Source organism: Nansenia antarctica (assembly GCF_963989245.1).
Source record: "Nansenia antarctica genome assembly, chromosome: 1".
In the NCBI taxonomy this organism is placed as follows: domain Eukaryota; kingdom Metazoa; phylum Chordata; class Actinopteri; order Argentiniformes; family Microstomatidae; genus Nansenia; species Nansenia antarctica.
The window spans coordinates 97672552-97697299 of NC_137674.1; the positions used below are offsets into that span (position 1 = coordinate 97672552).

The window sequence follows — 24748 nt, forward strand, 5'->3', positions numbered from 1 at the left end:
TACACATTGTAGAGTCAGTCTTTTTTACTGGAGCTGTGTTAAACGTTTAGTGTTATCTGTGTAAGCCAGACATTTCAGGTCCCTTAGCCTCTGTAGCTGGCGGCAAGAGGGGGGTGGGAAGATGGCTTAAATATTAAAACAGCTCACCTGGAGGGGCCGGGGGTGGGCATTGATCAGAGCTGAACCCCCCCCCGCTGGCTGGGATGCCTTTGAAGGTTGCCCAGTCTCATTTTTTCAAGGCTCACAGCAAGCCCCCTGCGGACCTCGGAATACTCAGTCAAAACAGAGCTAGAGAGAGAGATATTGTGTGTGTGTGAGTGTGTGAGTGTGTGAGTGTGTGAGTGTCTGTGTGTGTGAGTGTGTGCGTGAGTGCGTGCATGCATTGTGCATGCGTGCATGCATGCATGCATCCATACATGCCCACTACTTCAAGTTTTGGAATTGGAGAGAGAGAGAGAGAGAGAGAGAGAGAGAGAGAGAGAGAGAGAGAGAGAGAGAGAGAGAGAGAGAGAGAGAGAGAGAGAGAGAGAGAGAGAGAGAGAGAGAGAGAGAGAGAGAGAGAGAGAGAGAGAGAGAGAGAGAGAGAGAGAGAGAGAGAGAGAGAGAGAGAGAGAGAGAGAGAGAGAGAGAGAGAGAGAGAGAGAGAGAGAGAGCGAGAGAGAGAGAGAGAGAGATAGAACGAGAGTGAAAGGGATCATGTTATGGCGAGCTGGGCGAGCTGAGCTCTCTGTATTTTGATTTTGTTCGCTGGAAACCGAGTGTGAAACTTTGATGAGCGATTTGCATCTCTGGGCGGCTATGAAGAGGTGGCCTTTGTCCCTGCCACCAAAGCTGGGACACTGGAGTCCCCTCCTCCTGGCCCTCTCTCTGCCTGTCCGGGCCAACCCTGCACCCCCCATCCTGTCATCTTACAGAGAGCACCTGCTGGTACCCCCTTTCATTGACCCCCGTCCCCGTCCTGTCCTGTTAAATACTGGGGCAAACACTACCCCTTGCTGTAACCCCCTTACACACAGTCCAGGGGAGGTTGGTGAAGGTAGAAATCTGAGGATGGGCTCATTGTAATGCATGGAGAGGAATAACACAGTCCTGTGGTCAGTAGATTCCTCTCTGTGCATGCTGATGCTACTGTAGCTTCTTCTGTCTGTCGCAGTGGAACCTGAAGTCAGGGATCGAATGGGCGGGGGGGTGGAGACGGGGAGGTTTAAGAGGCAAAGTGGGGCTGGGGGGGTGCATTTGTATTTGTATTCTAATGGCAGGGGTAGTCCTGGATACGCCTAGGTGACTGAGAAACATGCGGGCAGAGGAAGTTGGTAAGCTGTTATTCCACAGCGTGCCTCAGACACACACACAGAACATACACACGCACACACACGCACACACACATCCCACGCTGATTAAAAAGAGCCCTACAATGAGAGGTAACTATGGGTCAGTCCTTCCAACATGCCCATGCTTCTGTGAGTTCCCCCAACCACAGCACTTTCAGACGTTATACAGGGATGACTTACTGTCAATCAATATGACATTCTTGTCAATAAAGTTTTCTGATTCCGATTCCGCATTATGTCCAGGCTTCTATTTGTTAAGGCTCCAGGAAGAACCTTCTGAGAGAAACACCAGTTAGTTAGTGAATAGTGAGGGATAAAGCGAGAGAATCCAAACCGTCTCCAAAGTGCTCAGAGCGATGTTTAACCACGTTTCGTCTGCCCTGCAGACATAAAGATCTGCCTGGATGCTGCTCTTATCTAACAGTAACAGCCAACGCTCACACACACACACACACACACACATAAACACCCACCCACACACACAGCTCTATCCCCCCGAATTCAAAGTTTTAGATGCCATCCGATTATGTAAGCTAGAGTCCCCGAATTTGGCTGGCTTTCAGAGAACCATGATTCATAGGCAGTAACAAAGGCCTTGTCAAACGCTTGTTTCTCCCCTCCCTAATGTTCCCAAATCAAGCAGCTTTGCAGTCCAATGAAAACAGCTTAGTCATTGTGTACATTCTTCCTCCAGCCATTGATGATCTACATGTAGGCCTGGGAGGGATTAAGCAGGGAGCATGATTGCTTTGACAGCAGGCTAAAGCTTGCCTGGGCCCTGATCAGCAGCTGTACAGAACTGAAACTGAACTGAACTGAACTGAAACTGCATGATTCATCCTGCTTCTGTTGCATGAAACAGCAGCATAGCTCTGAGCTCTCTGCTGGTGGTGCATGGAGGTTAATCTGAGACCAGGCCAGTGACTAGGCGTACTGTAGATACACCTATACATCAGAGCCGCCGAGAGCATTGAGGCTTTTAAAAAAACTAGTCAAAACACATCTTTTCTCCCTGGCCTCTGACCTGAGGTGAGCCTGCCTTCCCGACACTGCACTCTTTGCACTTTTATTTGTACTGCACCTTGCTTTTAGTGTATTTTTCTATTTTATCAGTTTTCTTTAATCTGTATTTATCTCTTATCTTGTTTTTCTCTTTATATTTGATCTGTTAAGCACTTTGGGTGGCTCTTGTCGTTGTACATTTTGTACTATATAAATAAATGTTACTTACTTACTTACTTACTACTTACGTATACACTTAAACCAAGGCCTGAAGCCAGTTGCATCAACTTAAAGTAAAGACTGGTCTCCATATCGACCTCCAAATGTAACGCTCCTAAGTCTTAACAGTTAGACTTAAGTCAAAGTTGGGGGTCTCTGTTTCTACAACTGGCCCTGGGGTTAGTGGACATTTCTTCTTCTTTGGTATCTTATGTTGCCTGTGGACAAGCTGTTGGTGTCATTGATAGTTGGTGGAGTGGAACGTCTTTCAATAAAATGGGCTGATTCTCCAGTGGTCTATACTCTTTCCTTATTAGGTTTTAATATAAACATGTTCAATTCCTACTCATTGATGAACCTGTTTTGTACCTTCTCTGTGTTGCCTATCTGACAGCCCATAATGATGATCGTCTTGGTAACACATAGTGGTTTTGTGGAAGACAGTCTTACATAAGTCGAGCCAGTCCTGGACTCCAGTGAGGTCCCTGAGAGAGAGAGAGAGAGAGAGAGAGAGAGAGAGAGAGAGAGAGAGAGAGAGAGAGAGAGAGAGAGAGAGAGAGAGAGAGAGAGAGAGAGAGAGAGAGAGAGAGAGAGAGAGAGAGAGAGAGAGAGAGAGAGAGAGAGAGAGAGAGAGAGAGAGAGAGAGAGAGAGAGAGAGAGAGAGAGAGAGAGAGAGAGAGAAGAGAGAGAGAGAGAGAGAGAGAGAGAGAGAGAGAGAGAGAGAGAGAGAGAGAGAGAGAGAGAGAGAGAGAGAGAGAGAGAGAGAGAGAGAAAAAGAGTGGCCATCCACTCCTGTGTTTCCTTATTCAACAGTGGCCCCAACAACAGTAACTAGGGGCAAGCAAACAAAGCCCTGCATGTGGAGTGCCATCAGAGAGGAGTGCTTTAGATACCAGGGGGAGGGGGAGGGAGAGGATGGCTTTCACATCGCCAAGGAACCGTTCTGGTTTGCGAACCAAGTCTGGAACCGGCCGGCGCGTTCCGATCGAAAATAAATTGGTTCTGAGCCTTTAAAGTTGGTTCGCAGCGGGAACCCAAAAATAGTGGTTATTTCAGATACTGTAGTGGAAGATATTATCCTCATTTCCAGTAGCTTCCATCTATCTAGTTGTGACATTTTTGTTTATCCCGCCCCTTCATCGCCCATCGTTGATGACACGGACGGTTCTGGTTACACTGGTATGAACGCAGGCTGGTTCACACCAGACAGCACCAAGGTTCTCCAGACAGCACCAAGGTTCTCCAGACAGCACCAAGGTTCTCCAGGCAGCAGCAAGGTTCTCCAGACAGCACCAAGGTTCTCCAGACAGCACCAAGGTTCACCAGACAGCACCAAGGTTCACCAGACAGCACCAAGGTTCACCAGACAGCACCAAGGTTCTCCAGACAGCACCAAGGTTCTCCAGACAGCACCAAGGTTCACCAGACAGCACCAAGGTTCACCAGACAGCACCAAGGTTCACCAGACAGCACCAAGGTTCACCAGACAGCACCAAGGTTCACCAGACAGCACCAAGGTTCTCCAGACAGCACCAAGGTTCTCCAGACAGCACCAAGGTTCGGAGGTTTCAGAACACGAATGGGAACGGGAACGGTTCCTTGGCGGTGTGAAAACCCTATAAGAGAGGGAGGGAGGGAGATAGAGATAGAGAGAGTGGGAGGGAGAGATGGAGTGTGTCGCTGGTCCAATACCAGATACTGTAGTGGAAGATATTATCCTCATTTCCAGTAGCTTCCATCTATCTAGTTGTGACATTTTTGTTTATCCCGCCCCTTCATCGCCCATCGTTGATGACACGGACGGTTCTGGTTACACTGGTATGAACGCAGGCTGGTTCACACCAGACAGCACCAAGGTTCACCAGACAGCACCAAGGTTCTCCAGACAGCACCAAGGTTCTCCAGACAGCACCAAGGTTCACCAGACAGCACCAAGGTTCACCAGACAGCACCAAGGTTCACCAGACAGCACCAAGGTTCACCAGACAGCACCAAGGTTCACCAGACAGCACCAAGGTTCTCCAGACAGCACCAAGGTTCTCCAGACAGCACCAAGGTTCGGAGGTTTCAGAACACGAATGGGAACGGGAACGGTTCCTTGGCGGTGTGAAAACCCTATAAGAGAGGGAGGGAGATAGAGATGGAGAGAGTGGGAGGGAGAGATGGAGTGTGTCGCTGGTCCAATACCATATAACTGTGTACATGCACTTTTACTCTTTTCAACCTTTTCTGTCAATACACTCCTTTGTCTCTTATCACCATACTATCTCAGTCTCAGATTCAACAGCCCTGTATCACATTTAGCAATGTGGCCGCCTCTGGGAGGACGTTGTTTAATTTGAGCTTAGCCATGTTGCTTTCAGGAGGTTTTGATGTGTATTTTTTTTTTTTTATGTAAAGGGAGACAAATGAAAGAACCATTTTGGCTGCTTGCCAATGTGTAAGGGGAGTAGAGAGCGAGTAAGAAAGAAAGAGAGGGCGATGAGTGAGGGAGGAATGGAGCTATATGGGGGGGAAACAGATTTTAATAAGCGTAAGCATCGTAGGAAGACAACCGAGAGTGAGATTTGAATTGCTTTGTCTTGTCAACAAGATAGAAGAACACAGTTGGAAATCATCTGTCATATTAAAAATACAGACATTCTGTTGCCTCCGAAATCTCTAGGCTATGCAAAGCAGCAGGTTGTTTTTTTCCCCTCCTAAAATATGCCCCCCTCCCCCTCCCTCCCACCACCACCCTTTCTATCGCCCCCCTACACACATTTCGAATATGGTAACCTTTTCGGTCTGTTTTTGCTTTTTGAGCGTCGGCCATTTGTAATTCAAATGAATTCGTTGCATGTTAGCAAGATGACTTTGTCCTGCTCCTTTGTCTGGAGGCTCGGTAGGGGATTTGTTGTTGCCCAGCACTCCCCTCCCCTCCCCTCCCCACCCCCCCACCCCTCTCCTCCTCCCCCTCTTTTCCGCCCCTCTTGCTCAGATTTTTTTATAATAAGCCCAACAGTCATTTGTCATGTGGTCCGGGCTGCAGCGTGAGGACGAGGGTTGAATGGCGGGGGGAAGTGAGGGGTCGCGGGGGGAATTACACGACTCATGCGAGGTGCTGATTCAAACAGTCAGCGTGGTGCGCAATGGGAGCGTTGTTTTCAAGAAAGGCTGCTTTAGGAACCGCTTGTACCCACCCGCGGTGACTCTCAGCCACTCGCTGAACGTCCTAATTGTAGGCTGTGGAGATTGGGACATTTGATAATGTGCTTTTTGAACATTTCAAAATGACAGTAGGAATATTGTAATTACCGGTATTGAGATTGTTAATCATCCAATTATTATCATTTTGACGATGATTTTATTCATTATTAGTCAGTTTTATGCTTCTACTGTAGATGGATGTTTTCCGTTTCTGAATGTTATTATTGTACACACACACACACACACACACACACACACACTCTCCGCTGACACACTGACAGTAAGTGTTTTTCCCAGTCCGGGAGCTCAGCGTGGAGGTGCACAGGGCAGCACTTTGCCATGATTTCCTCTCCTCTATCTTTCTGTCTGTCTGTCTGTCTGAGGGGAGTGGAGGTTGGCTGGCTAAAATAGGGTTTCATGGTACAGTACCACCCACCCCCCCCCCCCCCCCCCCATATCTGAAGAAAGCACCAACCTTGGGCGTTGGGGTGTTGGTTGCTAATGGTCCGTCAGTAATAGCTTAATAGGGTCTGTGTCTGTGAAGGAGGGGGGGGGGGGGGGGTCACTTCTACCCTAGCACACTTGACTTGGCGTGAGGGAGAGGAGCCGGAGGGGCCAGAGGAGGGGGGGGTGGGAGGAGAAAGGAGGGGGGCAGGGAGGAGGGGTGGGGGGGGGTTGGTAGAGATTGATATCATTAAAACGATGACCCTGTCAAGGAGACTGAGCTTTCATGGGGAGGGGGGGGGGAGGGGGAGGGAGGGGTGGGTGAGGAGGGCAGGGCTTGTGGAGGAGGTAAGAAAAGCAGGGGATTGCTGAATGTTGAATAAATCAATGCACTTCATCCCTTAGAGCCGGATGGCCTAGTGGGAGGGGGCTGGTATGGGGGGAGGGGGGGAGGGAGGAAGCAGGGGGTTGTTGTAGGAGGAGTGTTGTGATGCATATGTCACCCTTAATGAGAAGTGGCCAAGCAGAATGATATGATCTTGTGTTGTCCCCAGACACGGCAACTGGTGACCCGTGTCTTAGTGGTACACACACACACACACACACACACACACACACACACACACACTTGTAGAAAGAAATGCCGTCACACGAACACACCTGTCAGAATGAGAATGCTCCCACACATACCTCTGAATACCCCAGTATTCTGTATTGATTGGTAGCTAACATGTTCTGCTACCCCAGGTTCACTAGTCAACGATGGACACAGTGTCACTAGGGATTCTGACTGGTTGCAGTGCTGCTGTCAAAGGGCCTGTATGTGAGTGACAGCTCGCTAGTGTGATAGCCCTTCATATAATAAACACTCTGCATACGCCTCATCCGTCATCCCCCATATCTGCCGTTTTCCCTGATCCTCAAGCCGCCAAACAATGGTCCCTTTGTCTCCAGTCTAATTAGCCACCGCCGAGGCTAACGCTCGCCGGCGTACGGACCCCGTGTCCCTGATCTTCTTGGTTTAGATATTCATAACATTTGTTCGTGTTCCGAGTCGAGTCGGGGAAGAAGAAGAAGCCCTTTTCCAAGGCCAACGGCATCGAAAAGGCGAACACAAACAAAAAACAAGAAAGAAAAGATGATTATGTTGTAACAAGTGCAATTGTTGGAGATCCATTCCAATTGATTTAATTTGGAGGGAGAGGTTGGTGTGGAGCGTAGAGTGTGGAGCGTATGGAGTGTGTTCGGCGCTCCAGGAGAGGACAGATAGGAGGTGGGCTGAGCTTGTTGCTGTGTAAGACCCCTAATGCTATCACAGCTCACTGCTACAGTACAGACACGTAACAACATGGACACTGCTCCTGTATGACTTCTACTGATCGTACTGAACAGTCCCCCCTCAATCAATGCGTTTGATTGAAGAATAACATTGAGAGAGAGAGGGAGGGAGGGAGAGAGAGAGCATGAAAGAGAGAGGCAGAAGGAGAGAGAGAGTGCAAAAGAAAGAGAGAGGCAGAAGGAGAGATAGAAAGGGAGGGAGAAGGTGGTTGAGGCAATGAAGAAGATAGTGAGAGAGAGAGAGAAAGAGACAGATAGTTATCACTTCGGTATGGACTCGCCGTGATGAAAGAGATGAAACATTTCGCAATTTAGAGAATTAACACAATGGGCATTGTAACCAGGGAGTAGCTAAAGGACTGTAGAATTTAGGAAGGGCTGGTTATCTAACTAACTCGGAGCTAAATCGGCAGTGTAGGAGGATACAGGCAGGGGGCGCCAGCAACCCTTCAGACTAGCATTACTAGCATTAGCATTAGCATTAGCATTAGCATTAGCATTAGAATTAGCATTAGCATTAGCATTAGCTAACAGACAACTAAACACACAGTAATGTAGCAAAGATGAACAAACACATTTATTTACACAAATGATATATACATCCCCATATATATATTCCCTCCCCGCCGGCCACACACACACTCAATCACTCACTCACAGTACCTAGCCTGGGAAAGGCTTAGAGTCCCGGACTGCAAGGAGCGCGTTGAGGCCTGGTTGGAGCTCGCATGTGCTTCGAGGAAGGCAGCAGACAAAGGGGGGGGGGGTGACGTAGCAACTTGAAGGGAAAGGGCCTTCTTCGTAGTCCACGACGAGGCGTGAATGGCTCAGGTCCGGTGGTCCACGGTCGGTCGCAATCCACCTCGTGAAGGCGACGGCTCGGTCCAGCTTGGGTCTCGCTTGGTCCAACGTTAGCAGCCGGCGGCTGGCAAGGCTGGCTAACGGGGACACAGCTAATCTAGGCTAGCGCTGCTAACCCACTAAACTCCGAACTCCCGCGGTGATGCGGGCAGCCAGTGATTCACCACCAACAGTCTATGCCAAAGGCAGGTCTCCTCCGACACTCAGAGTCTCCCGTTCTCCTTGTGGACTGTTGAGAGATGTTGAATTGCTGCTGTAAGGTTTGCCCTCTGTCACAGTTGTGAACTCAATAATCACTCTTCAGGTCTTCAGCTTCAGCACGGTGTGCGTGTTACTGACTCCGCCATCTTAGATCGACTTCTCGGTTTTCTCTGCTTCTTCTCACTCTCGTTACTTTCATCACTCTGACGCACAGACCACTTCCGTCGCTATATATACACCAACCGAACATACATCCGGTCACGTACGCCAACCATACATCCGGTCACGTACGCCACTCAAAACCACGCCCACTAAACTGGCGCTTACACAATACTAAACAAATCTAAGACAGAACTTATACAATTACAATAACAATACATACACCTTCATGAGAAACGTACATGAATAGTATGGAAAATAATAAAGTAAATAACAGGGGCAAAATAGGGCTGATTTGGGGAAACTAACTGGCTCTAAGTTGTGGGCCTTCATAACAGCCGCCCCATGAAACCCTCGGTTTCATTTAACTAGGGAAGGCACACTGGCTAGGCTGCTCTAAGCAGCGTGAGGTAGGAGGTGATAGTGTCCTTCGTAATTTGAGGGAGCTCAATCAGGCGTGCCACAGGTCGGGTGTAAGTGCGACCACCAACGTCCACGATGGCCGTCCGCACCCTTCCATCCGGACCCGGCAGGACCTTGGTCACTCTGCCTGTCTGCCAGGCGGCGCGTGGAAGGGACTGGTCGATCACCAGTACCACGGCACCTTCGGACAAGTTGTCTCTCTCCCTCGTCCACTTCTGCCTGACTTGCAGGGTCGGCAGGTAGTGCAGTATGAACTGCCTCCAAAACTGGTCCGCGAGCACCTGGCTGTGCCTCCACCATCTTCTTCCGGTGAGCTCTGCAGGGTCGTAGACTACCTGAGGCAGTGCAGAGTCTCGCCGCCCCATCAGCAAGAAGTTGGGCGTAATGGGATCCAGATCTGCTACATCACTGGAGGTATAGCCTAGGGGCCGGGAGTTCAAGATGCCCTCAATCTCTGCTAGTACAGTCCCGAGCACCTCATCGGTAGGCACCTTCTGTCCGAGAATGGTACGTAGGACGTTCTTTACTGAGCGAATCTCCCGCTCCCAGGCTCCCCCGAAGTGTGGAGCATTTGGGGGGTTGAACTCAAACTTCACTTGCTGGGAGGCGAGTCGGTCACGGGCCTCCTCAGTCATCGCAGCGTAGCTCGCCCTCAGCTCGGCCTCACCACCGACGAAGTTGGTGCCTCTGTCCGACCGGAGGGTCTTAGGGGTCCCTCGCCTGGAGGTGAACCTCTTGAAGGACATGAGGAAGCTGTCGCTTGTGAGCTGGTGCAGAACTTCAAGGTGCATTGCTCTCGTCGTCAGGCACGTGTAGATGATGCCCCACCGCTTTTCGGAGGCTCGCCGGTTTCGGACTAGGAGTGGCCCGAAACAGTCGACCCCAGTAGAGTGGAACGGAGCCTGTCTCAGTCGCAGCCGGTCCTCGGGCAGATCGGACATCATGGGCTGCGGCGGCGTGGCTCGCCACCTCTGGCAGTCCGAGCAGGACCTTTGATATCTCCGTACCGCCTCCCGTCCATGGAGTATCCAGAATCTCCGTCGTACCTCCGCGAAGACACGCTCTCCACCCGCGTGCTGCACTTTGTCATCATGGTGCTTGATGACCAATCTGGTGACCTGATGCTTAGTGGGAAGCACGATGGGATGCTTCGTGTCTAGGTCTAGATCTTGAGCGCGGCGCAGTCTGCCACCCACGCGAATGAGAACACCGTCGAGCTCTGGAGCTAAGCCGCGGAGTCTACTGTCCGAGGGAATCGGCTTCCCTTTCTCGAGACACTCCAGCTCTCGGGAGAAGGCATCCTGTTGGGCACTCTGCAGCACCAGGAGCTCCGCCGCGGTGTAGTCTTCGGCGCTGAGCGTAGTATCTTGGGGTAGACCGGCCTTGGAGCAGAACATCCTCTTCTGCAGCTCTTCGAGCGTCTCACACTCCTCTCCCGGAGTAGTCTCAGGGTCTACGACCTGGGTGACTCCGCAGAACAACGTCTTACGCAGCTCTTTGTCCTCTCTGTCTTCTGCTAACGCCGGCGTGGCTGGCCACTCTGACTCCCGCTCCTGTAGGAAGTCTGGTCCCGTGTGATACAGGTGGGGCTCAGCCAGATCCTGGAGAGTTGCCCCTCTCGTGATGACGTCAGCAGGGTTCCTCTTGGTGTCTACATAACGCCAGCAGTTCACCTCAGTCAACTCCAGAATCTCTGCGACTCGGGTGCCCACGAACACCTTATACCGACATGAGCTGGACTTCAACCACTGGAGGACGGTAGTTGAGTCTGACCACATGGTGACGCTCATCAGAGGTAGCTGGAGCTCGTCGAGCAGGAACCTTCCCAGTTGCGCGCCGTTCAGGGCAGCACACAGCTCCAGTCTTGGGATGGACTGTTGCTTTTTTGGCGCCACTCGGGAACGTGCCAGGACAAACGAGACGTGGACTTCACCTCCAAGCGCTGCCGCTCTGACGTATGCCACGGACCCGTACGCCATCTCCGAGGCGTCGCAGAATACATGTAGCGTGATGACACTCCTCTCTAGGTCCGTGGAGGGAGGGAAGTAGCTCCGCTGCAGCTTGATGTGCTGGAGAGAGGGAAGTTCCTGCTCCCAGGCCTTCCACTTCTCTTCTAGGTGACGAGGCAGAGGATCGTCCCATCCTCGTTCTTGGGCCCACAGCTCCCGGACAAGCACCTTGGCCATCGTCGTGAAGGGAGCGATATATCCCAGTGGGTCGTACTGGCTCGCTAGAGTGCTGTATATCGTTCTCATCGTGACGCGTTGGGGCTTGGCAGGCTTATTGCGATAGCGTAGAGTGTCGGTCTGGAACTGCCAGATAAGTCCGAGCGTCATCTCCTGAGCATCATCTGGTGAGTGAGAGACCCAAGCCTCGCTGCTGGTCGAGGTGGCCCCCTCCGGGAGGTCTCTGATGACTTGCGGGTCGTTGCTGGCCCACTGGCAGATCTCAAATCCACCCTCCTGGAGATGAGCACGCAGGTCCTGGACTAGCTGGCGGGCTTCCGTGGCTGTCTTCGAACTGTGGAGGCAGTTGTCCACGTAAAAGCTCTTATGGACGGCGTCAAACACTCCAGGAGGTGCCGTCTCCTGCGCGGCGTGAGTCTGTAGCGCATAGGTGGCGCAACAGGGGCTGCAGGTTGTCCCGAAGGGTAGCACCTCCCACTGGTAGATAGAGGGGTCGGGGTCGCTCGGGTCCTCTCTCCAGAGAAACCTCATGAGTGGCTTGTCTTCCTCCAACATCCTGACCTGGTGAAACATTCGCTTAATGTCACCACTGACTGCGATCGGCTGCTGACGGAATCGCACCAGAACTCCCAAGAGGGCTGGGGTCAAGGTTGGACCAGGGAGAAGATAGTGGTTGAGGTTGAGCTTCCCCACCTGGTAGCTACAGTTGAAGACCACTCGGTTCTTCCCGTTGTGGTGAACATTGTGGTGCGGGAGGTACCAAGACTCGGCACTCTGGTTCGCCTCGGCTGGCTCAAGCTTCTTCACCAGACCGGACTCCGTCAGTTTCTTCATCTCCGCTCGGTAAGAAGCAGCAAGGACCTCGTCCTTCCTCATACGCTTCTCAGTGCTGGTCAGACACTGTAGGACGGTTCGAGGGGATACTCGAAACTCTGGCATGAGTTCTCTTCGGAGTAGTGGTGTGACGTATCTCTTCACGCCCTGGACTTCGATACGCACTGTCTTTGCTTTAAGGAGGTCTATGGCGTAGACGTCCTCCTTTGACCGTACGTAGAGCTTCTCATTCTTGTAGGGCGCAACGTCTAGCGTCCACAGCTTCTGGACGTTGTCTAGTAGCGCCGCATTCATGGAGTCCACACTGGTGTGAAGGCAGTTGATGGTCTGCACTTCTTCGGTTCGGACATGGAGGGATGACGTAGCTCTCCCGTCTCTATCTCTCCACTCGGTAGCGCCTTGGAGGGCCCACCCAAGCGCAGTCTTAACAGCCATCGGGCAGCCTCGTGGTCCTCTCAGCGGAGGACGGAGCGACACGATCAGTGCAGCGTTGTCCGAGCCGATGAGAAGGGTTGGCTCCGCTCCTTCTATCGGATGTAGGTCTACTCGCCGTAGGTGGGAATATCTTGCGCGTAATCTCTCCAGGGGGTAGTCGTAGCGGGAGAGCGCTAGCTGGTCTGCGGTGAAGACATTCTGAAGCCGATATCTGTCCGACGGCCGCCCCGCCGGGGAGATAGAGAAGTTGATTCTCGCCCCGGTGACCTCTTTAAGGTCGCGACGTATCGTGCGCAGAGTCAGCTTCTCCTCAGTCCCGTGGAGCCCCAACTGGCGCACTGCCTCCTGGAGAAGGATGGTCCGTTCCGACCCGTCGTCTAGAACGGCGTACGTGTCGTACACAGCGTTGTTGTGGTGAAGTCGGACCTTCACCACCTTCAGTAGGACCTTGGAGCCGCTGCTCTGGGTTGGGTCTAGATAGTAGACAGGTGTTTCCTCTTCCGGTGCGCTACCGGACCTAGGGCTTCTGGTGCCCTCCGTGGACCTGGCGAGGGAGACCTCGTGTAGGATGTTGAGGTGGACCTCCTCACAGCGGTTGCACTTTCTCCTCAAGGTGCAGTTCTTAGCCAGATGGTCGCGCCCACAGTTCCAGCACCTCTTGTTCTCCTCGAGCCACCTCTGCTTGGCCTCGGTACTCAGGTTGTTGAAGTCACTGCACTCATTGAACCAGTGCTCGCTGGTGCAGTACGGACATGGCGGTGGACCTCTCCGTCCCTTTTGAGGGGGTTGAGAGGGATCCTTTCCCTCAGGTCGGGCTTTCCTCTCTCTCCGAGGCTCTTCCTCCGTGTGCAGCACTCCTACTGGGCGTCCTCTGTTCGAGCTCGGCCTGTCCCAGCGGTCTCCCTTCTCCCTCTCCTTCTTCGGCTCAGCGTAACCCATGGCGTCTACGTTGGTGTCATGCACTTCCTCCAGTAGGAACTCCGCGAAGGCAGCCATGCTCAGACCCAACTTCCCGGGGTTACGAACGCGCTGCTGTCGCCGGAACCTCTCCTGCCGGAAGCGTGGGATCTTGCGGAGCAGCCGCTCTACGTTGGAGGTGCTGTTGATCTCGCTGGCGCCAGCTGGGCCCTGCGTCTTCAGCATTCCAACCAAGGTGTGCACGCGGAGCGCGAAGTCATCTAGCGCCCGTTCATCCTTGATGGGGGCCTGCTGTTCGAGGGCTTGCAGTTCAGCAAGGGCGTGGTTCCAGGGACGACCGTAGCGGGCATCCAAGTCGGCGAGCGCTCTGGTGTAAGGTGTCGGTGCGGAGGCATGGGCCAGAACCATGTTGTGGGCTCTGGGGTTCCTCACATGCTGAAGGAGAATCGCATATTTGTAGGACTCTGAGCAGGAGTCGTCCAAGAGCGTGTCTAGGCAGATGCGTAGTTCCACATACTGGCTCCTGTCCTCGTCCTTGAAGAAGGGGAACTTGGGTCCCTCCACCTGGGGAAACATCCTGTAGTGGATGATCGGGGCTGGAGTGACGGTCTGGGTGTCCGGCCTGCTTGCATTTTGGTTCCCTGGAGGACCTAGGGGTGTGCTACGCTCTTGGTGAATGGCTCCCCTCCCGGGCAGCGACGCTGGCTCCCTCTGGGCCGCGTAGCGGTCGGGTCCCTGGTCCTCTTCCTTCCAGGTGGTCAGCTGGGCCTGTAGTTGGACAGTCATGGCGGGGGTCATGGAGCCATCGGCGGGGGGTTCAGGAGATGGCACTCGAGAGGGCCGTGCGGATGATGCTCTGGAGCTACGGGCCGACGGAGCTCTGCTGATGCACACGTCGCGCATGGTCTGCATCACTTCCTCCATCTTCTCCGCGTGCAGTTGCTCTCTCTCCATCTGGAGGCGGTCGCGTTCTAGCGCCTCCTGGCGCTGCCTCTCCGCCGCGCGTTCCGCCCCCTCCATCTGGAGGCGTTCACGTTCTAGCGCCTCCTGGCACTGCCTCCCCGCCGCGCGTTCCGCCCCCTCCATCTGGAGGCGTTCACGTTCTAGCGCCTCCTGGCGCTGCCTCTCCGCCGCGCGTTCCGCCCCCTCCATCTGGAGGCGTTCACGTTCTAGCGCCTCCTGGCGCTGCCTCTCCGCCGCGCGTTCCCTCTCTAACGCCCCCTCCATCTGGAGGCGCTCGCGCTCGAACTGGATGCGTTCCCTCTCTAACGCCTCCTGGCGCTGTCTCTCCGCCGCACGTTCCGCTCCTTCCATCTGGAGGCGTTCACGCTCGAACTGGAGGCGTTCCCGCTCTAACGCCATCTCGGCCTGTTGGCGCATACATTCTGACAGCGCGGCACTACTCCCTCTGGAGTGCATGCTATCCGCCCCAGAGGCAGAACTGCCCACGGAAACCCTGGACCGGGAGGAAGCCACTGAACGGCAGGAGCTAGGTCTCGAGCGCGCCGTACTGGGAGGCAGATCGTTAAGGCTGAGGCCCTCCCTCTTCCGCCCGCAGGCGCTGTCAGACCGGGCCTCTCCTTCCTGCTCTTCCGTTTCTACGGCAAAACCCTGCTGTTCTGCCATCTCATCCTCAGGCTGGTGCTCTTTGATGGCTGTCTCGGTGCTAGCCACCCGCGCGCCGGCGGACACATCGGCCTCTCCGACCACCGTATCCCGTGGAGTGCGCTCCTCGCTACCACTCAGTGAGCTTTCGAGCTCAAGCTCATACTCTTGTAACCTCTGAGGCAACCGCGGGACTCTCTGTGGTCGTGGCTCTGGCTCAGGGGGCGGAGAAGGGGGGGTAACTGTCTTGTCTGGTTGGCTGCGCTCAGCCATGCTATCACTACACAACCTATCCGGCTCGAAGGACCAATTGTAACCAGGGAGTAGCTAAAGGACTGTAGAATTTAGGAAGGGCTGGTTATCTAACTAACTCGGAGCTAAATCGGCAGTGTAGGAGGATACAGGCAGGTGGCGCCAGCAACCCTTCAGACTAGCATTACTAGCATTAGCATTAGCATTAGCATTAGAATTAGCATTAGCATTAGCATTAGCTAACAGACAACTAAACACACAGTAATGTAGCAAAGATGAACAAACACATTTATTTACACAAATGATATATACATCCCCATATATATATTCCCTCCCCGCCGGCCACACACACACTCAATCACTCACTCACAGTACCTAGCCTGGGAAAGGCTTAGAGTCCCGGACTGCAAGGAGCGCGTTGAGGCCTGGTTGGAGCTCGCATGTGCTTCGAGGAAGGCAGCAGACAAAGGGGGGGGGGTGACGTAGCAACTTGAAGGGAAAGGGCCTTCTTCGTAGTCCACGACGAGGCGTGAATGGCTCAGGTCCGGTGGTCCACGGTCGGTCGCAATCCACCTCGTGAAGGCGACGGCTCGGTCCAGCTTGGGTCTCGCTTGGTCCAACGTTAGCAGCCGGCGGCTGGCAAGGCTGGCTAACGGGGACACAGCTAAACTAGGCTAGCGCTGCTAACCCACTAAACTCCGAACTCCCGCGGTGATGCGGGCAGCCAGTGATTCACCACCAACAGTCTATGCCAAAGGCAGGTCTCCTCCGACACTCAGAGTCTCCCGTTCTCCTTGTGGACTGTTGAGAGATGTTGAATTGCTGCTGTAAGGTTTGCCCTCTGTCACAGTTGTGAACTCAATAATCACTCTTCAGGTCTTCAGCTTCAGCACGGTGTGCGTGTTACTGACTCCGCCATCTTAGATCGACTTCTCGGTTTTCTCTGCTTCTTCTCACTCTCGTTACTTTCATCACTCTGACGCACAGACCACTTCCGTCGCTATATATACACCAACCGAACATACATCCGGTCACGTACGCCAACCATACATCCGGTCACGTACGCCACTCAAAACCACGCCCACTAAACTGGCGCTTACACAATACTAAACAAATCTAAGACAGAACTTATACAATTACAATAACAATACATACACCTTCATGAGAAACGTACATGAATAGTATGGAAAATAATAAAGTAAATAACAGGGGCAAAATAGGGCTGATTTGGGGAAACTAACTGGCTCTAAGTTGTGGGCCTTCATAACAGGCATCATTCTCATTTTCCTTTCTTCCCTCTGTACAGCCACTGAGTTGCTTTGCTCGTTGGTTTCATTCCAGCGTTAAGCTCCTTTGTGGCCCTGTAATACCCTGCTTATGCAAAGGACCAGGGAGACACGGGATGTGGCTGGATTTGGGAGGTCTTGGGGCCTTTGGCATGTCGCTGACGCACGCCAGGTCCTGTCTTAAGGGAAAAGCCTTGCACCTGGGAATAGCACGAGGGAATAACATGGAGCTTTAACAATGGGATCACAGGCAATCCTCCAGGCCAACATGCTGATGAATAGACTGGATTTAGTTGGAAGCGATAGAAGAATCATATTTTTTCTTCTGTGTTTACTTGTTTACCGCACTGTTGGATGTACTGTATGGGTGTGTATCCTTATTGGCTACAGAACTCGTGAGCAAACAGGAACAAGATATTCTTCTCCATCCTGTCTAGTTTACCTGGGCAGGTTCCATTTCCTCTCCACACAACCTTCTCTCATCCACACACACACCCCTCTCTCATCCACACACACCCCTCTCTCATCCACACACACCCCTCTCTCATCCACACACACCCCTCTCTCATGCTCACACACCCCTCTCTCATGCACACACACCCCTCTCTCATCCACACACACCCCTCTCTCATCCACACACACCCCTCTCTCATGCACACACACCCCTCTCTCATCCACACACACCCCTCTCTCATCCACACACACCCCTCTCTCATCCACACACACCCCTCTCTCATCCACACACACCCCTCTCTCATGCACACACACCCCTCTCTCATCCACACACACCCTTCTCTCATCCACACACCCCTCTCTCATCCACACACACCCCTCTCTCATGCACACACACCCCTCTCTCATCCACACACACCCCTCTCTCATCCACACACACCCTTCTCTCATCCACACACCCCTCTCTCATCCACACACCCCTCTCTCATCCACACACACCCTTCTCTCATCCACACACACCCCGCTCTTGTGTCAAACAGCGATACGGAAGAAAGAGAATAAAAATAAAGCGAGGAAGAAAGACAGAGAGAATGTGTTGAAGAATCAGCACACACACACACACACCCTGGGGAAGAGCAAAGGGACACTAGTCCCACTTGTACTGTACTCTACAGAGAGAACCAGCGCTAGCATGAGTGCTAGCATGCTAGCTCTCCCCAGAGATGCACTCATTTACACCCTGAGGCTTGCCTTTCCTATGTTCCCGGAAAGGGGAATTGTGGACATTGGAAGGTTTCTTTTAGGTGTGTGTGTGTGTGTGTGTGTGTGTGTGTATTCTGCCACAGGCTGTGATATGTTTGATGCTCTCTCTCTCCCTCTCTCTCTCCCTCTCTCTCTCTCTCTCCCTCTCTCTGCAGTAGGGGCGTCTGTGTAACGCCCCTCACATCTCTAGCCTTTGTAGTGCATCCATACTGTATGACCCCACCCCCTCACACACACACACACACACACCCCAGCCATCTCCATACATCACACTGTATTGTACAGTACAGTCTTTCATGTGGGACAGGAGGCCGGGCTTCCAGCATTTTTGCTCTCTGTTGAGCTTTTCCAATACTCTCTCTCTCTCTTACCACCTTTTCTCTCTCTGCCTCTCCTCATCTCAGATCGAGACAGGCTTTTCATCTCCGCAGACACATTTCTGTGCCGTCGTCCTCCCTCCCCATTTCTCTCTCTCTTTCACACACACGCACACACACACACACACAGGCTCGCACACACAACGCACACACACACACACACACACATTGCTCTCCCTACTTTCACATTCCTCCCCACTCTCCCGTCCTCCGTGGTTCCCCATCTCTGATTTACAGCTTCTGTTGCCCCTCTGACATGCTTTGTTCCCTGGTCCCATCATCACCGTATGAAGGACCATCCATTCCCCATCTCTCTCTCTCTCTCTCTCTCTCTCTCTCTCTCTCTCTCTCTCTCCCTCACCTCCCCCTCTCTTCTCACTCCCTGCTGGGGTGGGAGACCACGGGCCGTTATACCTTCGGCGTGGCGCTGCCCGTCCGTGTTCCTTTTAGAGACGCTGTCACACAGCGGGAGATTAGCACAGCGCCGGTCCGTTTTTTTTGTTCACGACACATCTCAAGATGGCCGACCGATACTTCCGTGAGGTAATCACGGCCGTGGAGGCGTCTTATCTTCAATGAGCTTCTGGAGGCAAATGAAGGCTGTTGGGGGGGGGGGGGGCTCACAGAAGGCGGTGGGGTGTTTTGTCATTGTCTCTGCCACAGGGCGCTTGGCGGGTAGGGGGCCATATCATCGGACCTTGATTAGAGGAGTGTGTAAATCAGTCTGGGGGGGGGGGGGCAGGTGGACCACGGTGTGCTGTGATTTGGCCCCTTCATTAAAGTTAATCACCAGCTAGAACGGCGTACACTCGAGATCGTAATCACATCAGATATATACACACACACACACACGCACACACACACCCGACATGGCTCAAGGTCTTCCTCCTCAGGTCTGTTATTGTTGTGCAGGATGTTTCATCTTATCCCGTCTGACTGTATAAGTCCACGTCGGAGCGAGGGGGTAAATGGAGTGTGGAAATTGAGCGAGTCGGAGCGACTCTGACCTTGACCCGTCCTCTGTGTTTCTTGTGTAGTCGTAGCCACGTGGCGGACCCTTGCGAGGCGTCCTGGGGAGGCTGTGTAAACAGCGGAGGTCAGCAGAGTCGATCGGTAATCACGAGGGTCTCTGGAGCGTGGCATTGGGAGAATGTCAGTGGCTTCTGAGTAACCGTAGACCACCGGCTCCTGTCACGCCTGTCCTCTCTCAGGTGGGCTGAGATAATTAATCTGAATCACAATGGGAACGGGAAGACTTTCTGTTCTGCTTAGACTGAGCCTGTGTGTGTGTGTGTGTGTGTGTGTGTGTGTGTGTGTGTGTGTGTGTGTGTGTGTGTGTGTGTCTGGTCACGGACTCGCATCCTTTACAGCGAGTTTAAGGTCCTGTATATCGATGCCAGTCTTGTCATAGCAGGTCTGAGCTGATGGAGGATGTAAATATGGATGTGTGTTTATGTGCGTGTCAGCATCTCTGTGCACATAGGGGGGATCAGGGTGGGAGCCAGGGTGTGTTTGTGCATAATGGGTTTGTGTGTGTGTGTGTGTGTGTTTCTTTCTAAGTGTGTGTGTGTGTATTTCCGTGTGTGTGTGTGTGTGTGTGTGTATGTGCATAGGTTGTAATCAGCACATCCTGAAGGTAGCTGTAGAGAATAGGCCAGATTACTGTGGTGCCAACACACAGGGGAGATGTATGAATCGAGAAAATCAACAGCAGCCGGCGCCCCTCTGAACACCACTGCTAGCTCGCCCAATCGCGGGAGACATTAAACTCACACCGATTCAGCAACATCTGGCAGCCCTTCCAGCGAAACATTTCCTTTTCTTGCTATAATTAAAAGCATATTGTTATGGCCCACAATGGTGAAACCCTCACTTAGAGGAGAGGGATAATGCGGTTTAGCCTCCCATAATGAGAAACCACTTCTGTGCATGGATTATTTGCTCTTTTGTCCTTGAGATATCAGAGAGAGAGAGAGAGAGGAGGGAAGAGAGAACTCCAGTACCCTACTGCCCCCCCCTAGAAGTCATCCTGGCTGTGGAGGATGATGGAGAGAGGAGGCTGGATGAGGAAAAAGAGCCGGGAGGAACTTAGGTGTTTATCTCCATGCCCTGCTTGTTGCCAGCAGTTGGCTGTGGTAGACGAGGGAGATGGGGGAGGGGGGTGAGGTAGTGAGGGGCCTCTCTCCTGTCCTCCCTGGTAGAAACAGGGCTTGTTGTCAGGGGATGATGGAGGAGGGAGATGGGGGGGGGGTGGTGGATGGAGGGAAGGGGGGGGGGCGGTCGAGGCAGAGGGGAGTTAGATGGAAGCCCTGATTACATGGGAGGCAAGGAGGGGATGTGTTCAGTCTACAGGGAGGGCTAATTCCATTACACTGGACCTCCCTGGACAGATGACTTCTCTTCACAGACATGTCACATCGTGTTTTCACTTTAAATGCTATTTTTTGTTTTTCGATTTTTATCTCCCAACACTGCCGTCGAGGCTTTAATAAAAATGTTTTATTTTTTTCCCCACTTGTTTTCTTTCACTCAATTTACTTTGAATGGGCCATTATAAAAATGCAGGTGTTACATTTGTCGGGGTTGTTGTTGGTGTGTGTACTTTTGGTCAGTGAAATGATTCAACATCGCGTCCCGTGATAACAATCAGCTTATTTCCTCATGCATCAAGCGATGTTGTTAGCGGCGCCTCGGTCTCTCCAGAGTCAAACACCCGATGTAGTTATCATGCAGAGGACATGAGTGCTGTGAGGTGGAAGGAAAGACCTTCTCCTGCACAACACCACATTACAGACCCTTCACTACCCTACACGCCTCCATGGGTGTGTTATGTCCCCCCATAGAGACATTATTCATACAATGCCTCTTGCCCACAAACTGCCATCCAAGCTTAAACCACATAAACATCAGGCTAACTAGCGTGTACCTAGCCATGCCAGGCCCATAGCACATCCAGGCCTATTCTATAGCTCATCTTCAGACTGCCGCAGTGCTTCCAAGGAGCTACAGTACAGTATGATAGTGCACCGCTGACCTACATCGGAGGCTGGCAGGGGCCTGGAGGGCAGCGCTGGGTTTTTAAACAGAGGGATTTGAAACGAGGGGGAAGGAGACAGTCATTCTTTTTCCTCTCTGCAATTTGTTAGTCCCCCGTTTGTATATTTCATCAGGCGAGCGGGGCATGGTCTTGGTGCGTGAGCTGAGTGCTTTCTCTTGTTTAGGGGCTCTCAGTGTGAGGGGAAGAAGGTTTTTGCTCGAGACTGCGACAGTCTCAAGTGCTCCAATTTTCCCTCTTCCTGGGGAAAGTGACAGCAGTGTGGCCGAGGACACGAGCCCACCGACAGCAGCCTGCACTCTCTCTGGCCATTAACACAGATGGGTCGGTTTGGGAATGGTATTTTTAAAGATGGTGTTTGTGTATGAAGCTCACAATCCTGTATACTGATATTCAGCGGAGTTTGCTTAGTGGGTGGGTATAATGACCCAGAATGTTATCCTGGCCTTGAATTGTACGAGTTATTCTATGCACTGTGATGTACGATAGCATATTGATCTCTGTCCCTCTCTGTCTCTCTCTGTCCCTCTCTGTCCCTCTCTCTCTGTCCCTCTCTCTCTCTGCCCCTCTCTCTCTCTGTCCCTCTCTCTCTCTAAGCAGCAAAGAAGACGTGTGCCACCACAGACTTTGCGTGTAAGAACGGCCAGTGTGTGCCGTCCCGGTGGCGCTGTGACGGAGAGCCAGAATGTGCCGATGGATCGGATGAGGCCGATGCCACCTGCAGTAAGTTAATATACATACACTCACACATACATGCATGCAGACACACATACGGTCACACTTACACACACACATACACACACACACACACACACACACAGAGTGACATCCAGATGAGCGCATTGCCTCCGGCTCAGTGACGACGGAGGAAGCCGTGAGTCGGAAAAAAAGAACAGATCAGCCAACAATGGGTTCACACTGCGTTCTCGCTCTTCCGGAGCAGTGAGCTCCGAACTGTATTGTTGGGAGCGGATGCGGCCCTGTCACCTAGCATTCTTCGCATCGCTCGTTCCCCCCTCGTTTATAGACACGAATCCGCTTCTGTACTTCTGGAAATGAGACTGACGCATCGTCCTTTCTCACAGATCGACCGTTCCCTTTCCACCCCCCCGCCCACTCGGCGGCTCCACGGCATCCTCCCCCTCAGCAGCCTGGGGCCTGTGTGTGTTTTCACATAAGCAGGGCGCAGCACAGTGTGGCTTTGAGGGGCTGATTGGAGTCTCTTTCCCTGACCCAGAATGATGCACATCCACGGGCTTCGGTCTACATGCATGCATGTACGTGCACACACGCACAGACTCAAACTCATATATACACACACACACACACACACACACACACACATGCACTCTCACACACACACACAGACACACACACACACACATGCACTCTCTCTCACACACACACACACACACACAATCACTCACACACATGCACACATACTGTATATACACACATACACTCTCTCGTTCTTCCCTTTCAAAACGCTCTCTACTCAGAACATTTCAGAAAATTGCTTTCAGCTGCGATGCTGTTGGCAGCCCTATACAGAACTGAGCCTCAACCACCATACAGCATGAGGGAGCAAGGCCGGGAGGAGAGGCATTGGCAGCGGGAGAGACATCTGCCTTTTGTATGGGCCCATTTCTATTTATCTATAGTCCTATTTCTACCAGACTACATAGAGCCCTCATGATAAGAGCATCAGTAACAATAAGCCTCATTCACACCTGACCATATGTGACAGGGTCTGGTGAAAAAGTAGGGCATGGTCATTTTTCAGTTTTCTCCAGATTATGAAAGTGCATAAGGAAGATCGCTATGAACATCTAACAGCATGTTTAGCACATCATAACATGCTTGCTGATAAACATCAACATGCTAAAAACACATAACTAGGCATAATTACATGGTCACACAGTCCTTGCTTTTGCACACATCCTAAAACATTTGTTTACAAGCCATGTATCACTTACCCAGTAGCCGACGGCAGACGATACAGTGAATCCAATTGACAAATTAGACATATTTAGTGACCCGAAAACTGTTGTTTGTTATGTGGAGTGGGCTCTTCAACACTTAAACTGTCGTAATATGAATAAATAAGACTGTATGGGTTAGGCTATGGTGTGTGTATGTGCGTGTCTGTGTTTGTATGTGTCTCTATCTGTGTGTGTATGTCTGGGTCTGTCTATGTGTGTGTGTGTGTGTGTGTGTGTGTGCGTGCGTGCGTGTCTGTGTGTGTGTGTGTGTGTGTGTGTGTGTGTGTGAGAACACGTATAGTACAGTTGCGTTGACTGCCTCCTCTGCAGCATTCCAGTAAGTGAGTTATGGTTATGAATGGCTGCCACTGAGCTGTCCCAGTAATGCTCATGGATGGCTTGATCAATGGGGACGACTGGGAGAGTCATTACTCCTGCATTAAAAAGTAATAAACAGCCGCACAGGAACACTCGCCCCCCCCCCCCCCCCCCCCCCTCCCCCCTCCGGTGCTTGTTTAAAATGGAGCCCCGCTCAGGTCATATACGGCGGTAATTGTGACAAATGGAACACCGCCTGCTGTGATTTGCCCCCTGGGTAATTATTCAGCAGGGTGTAACGGTGGCGTGCTCACAGGTTTGGGACTGACCCCAGGTCTGTGTGTGTGTGTGTGTGTGTGTGTGTGTGTGTGTGTGTGTGTGAGACAGGCGGTCATGGTGGGTGTGGGTGTGTGTGTGTGTGTGTGTGGTTGATGTGTGTGTGGGATTGGCGTGTGTGAACATGCACATGCGCGTGTGTGTGTGTGTGTGTGTGTGCATGCGTGTGTGCCTACGTACCTCTGTCCGTGCGTGCGTGTGTGTGTGTGTGTGTGTGTGCATGCGTGCGTGCCTACGTACCTCTGTGTGCGCGCGCGTGTGTGTGTGCGTGCGTGTGTGACTGAGAGAGACACAGATGGAGGAGGACAGGGATCTGTCTGTTCATCAGTGAGCTGTAAAGGTCTAGATCAGTGGTTCTAGGTCTTCCTCATTCCTCCTGCCTTGTGGGATCCATGTTAGAGCCCCGCTGCTTTGTGATTGATTTGTTTGGTCTTCTGAGTGTGTGGCCTATAATATAGTTCCATTTTCTCCTCCTGATCTTCTATTGTTTCTTGTTTGGTGAGTTCCCAGAGGTTGGTGTTTGAGATGGTGTTGGGCCAGTAGATTCACAGGAGTGGTCAGAGAGGCAGCAGTTTATGAATGTCTGTAATTTGTTGAGTATGTTGATGGTTGTCTTCCAGGTAGAGTGGATTTGACAAGTTGTAGAGTGGATTTGACAAGTTGACGATTTTTAGTTTGGTCTTGGGTTTTTTGTTTTCCAGATTTGGTTTTAGATGTTAAATGTTGTCCTTGCTTTTCCAATTCTGACTTTGACATCCTCCTCCGATCCTCCGTCCATAGTA

General features: G+C 52.2%; 1 protein-coding gene across 1 annotated transcript in view; it reads left to right on the forward strand.

Annotated features, from left to right (window-relative positions):
* Positions 1–24748, forward strand: part of lrp8 (low density lipoprotein receptor-related protein 8, apolipoprotein e receptor) — a gene marked incomplete at both ends in the record, with an annotated part of 139979 nt that overhangs the window by 48957 nt on the left and 66274 nt on the right. Inside the window, one exon of the mRNA XM_080532884.1 lies at positions 21931–22053. Coding sequence (XP_080389010.1) covers positions 21931–22053 — 123 coding nt within the window. The remainder of the gene's footprint in view (positions 1–21930; positions 22054–24748) is intronic.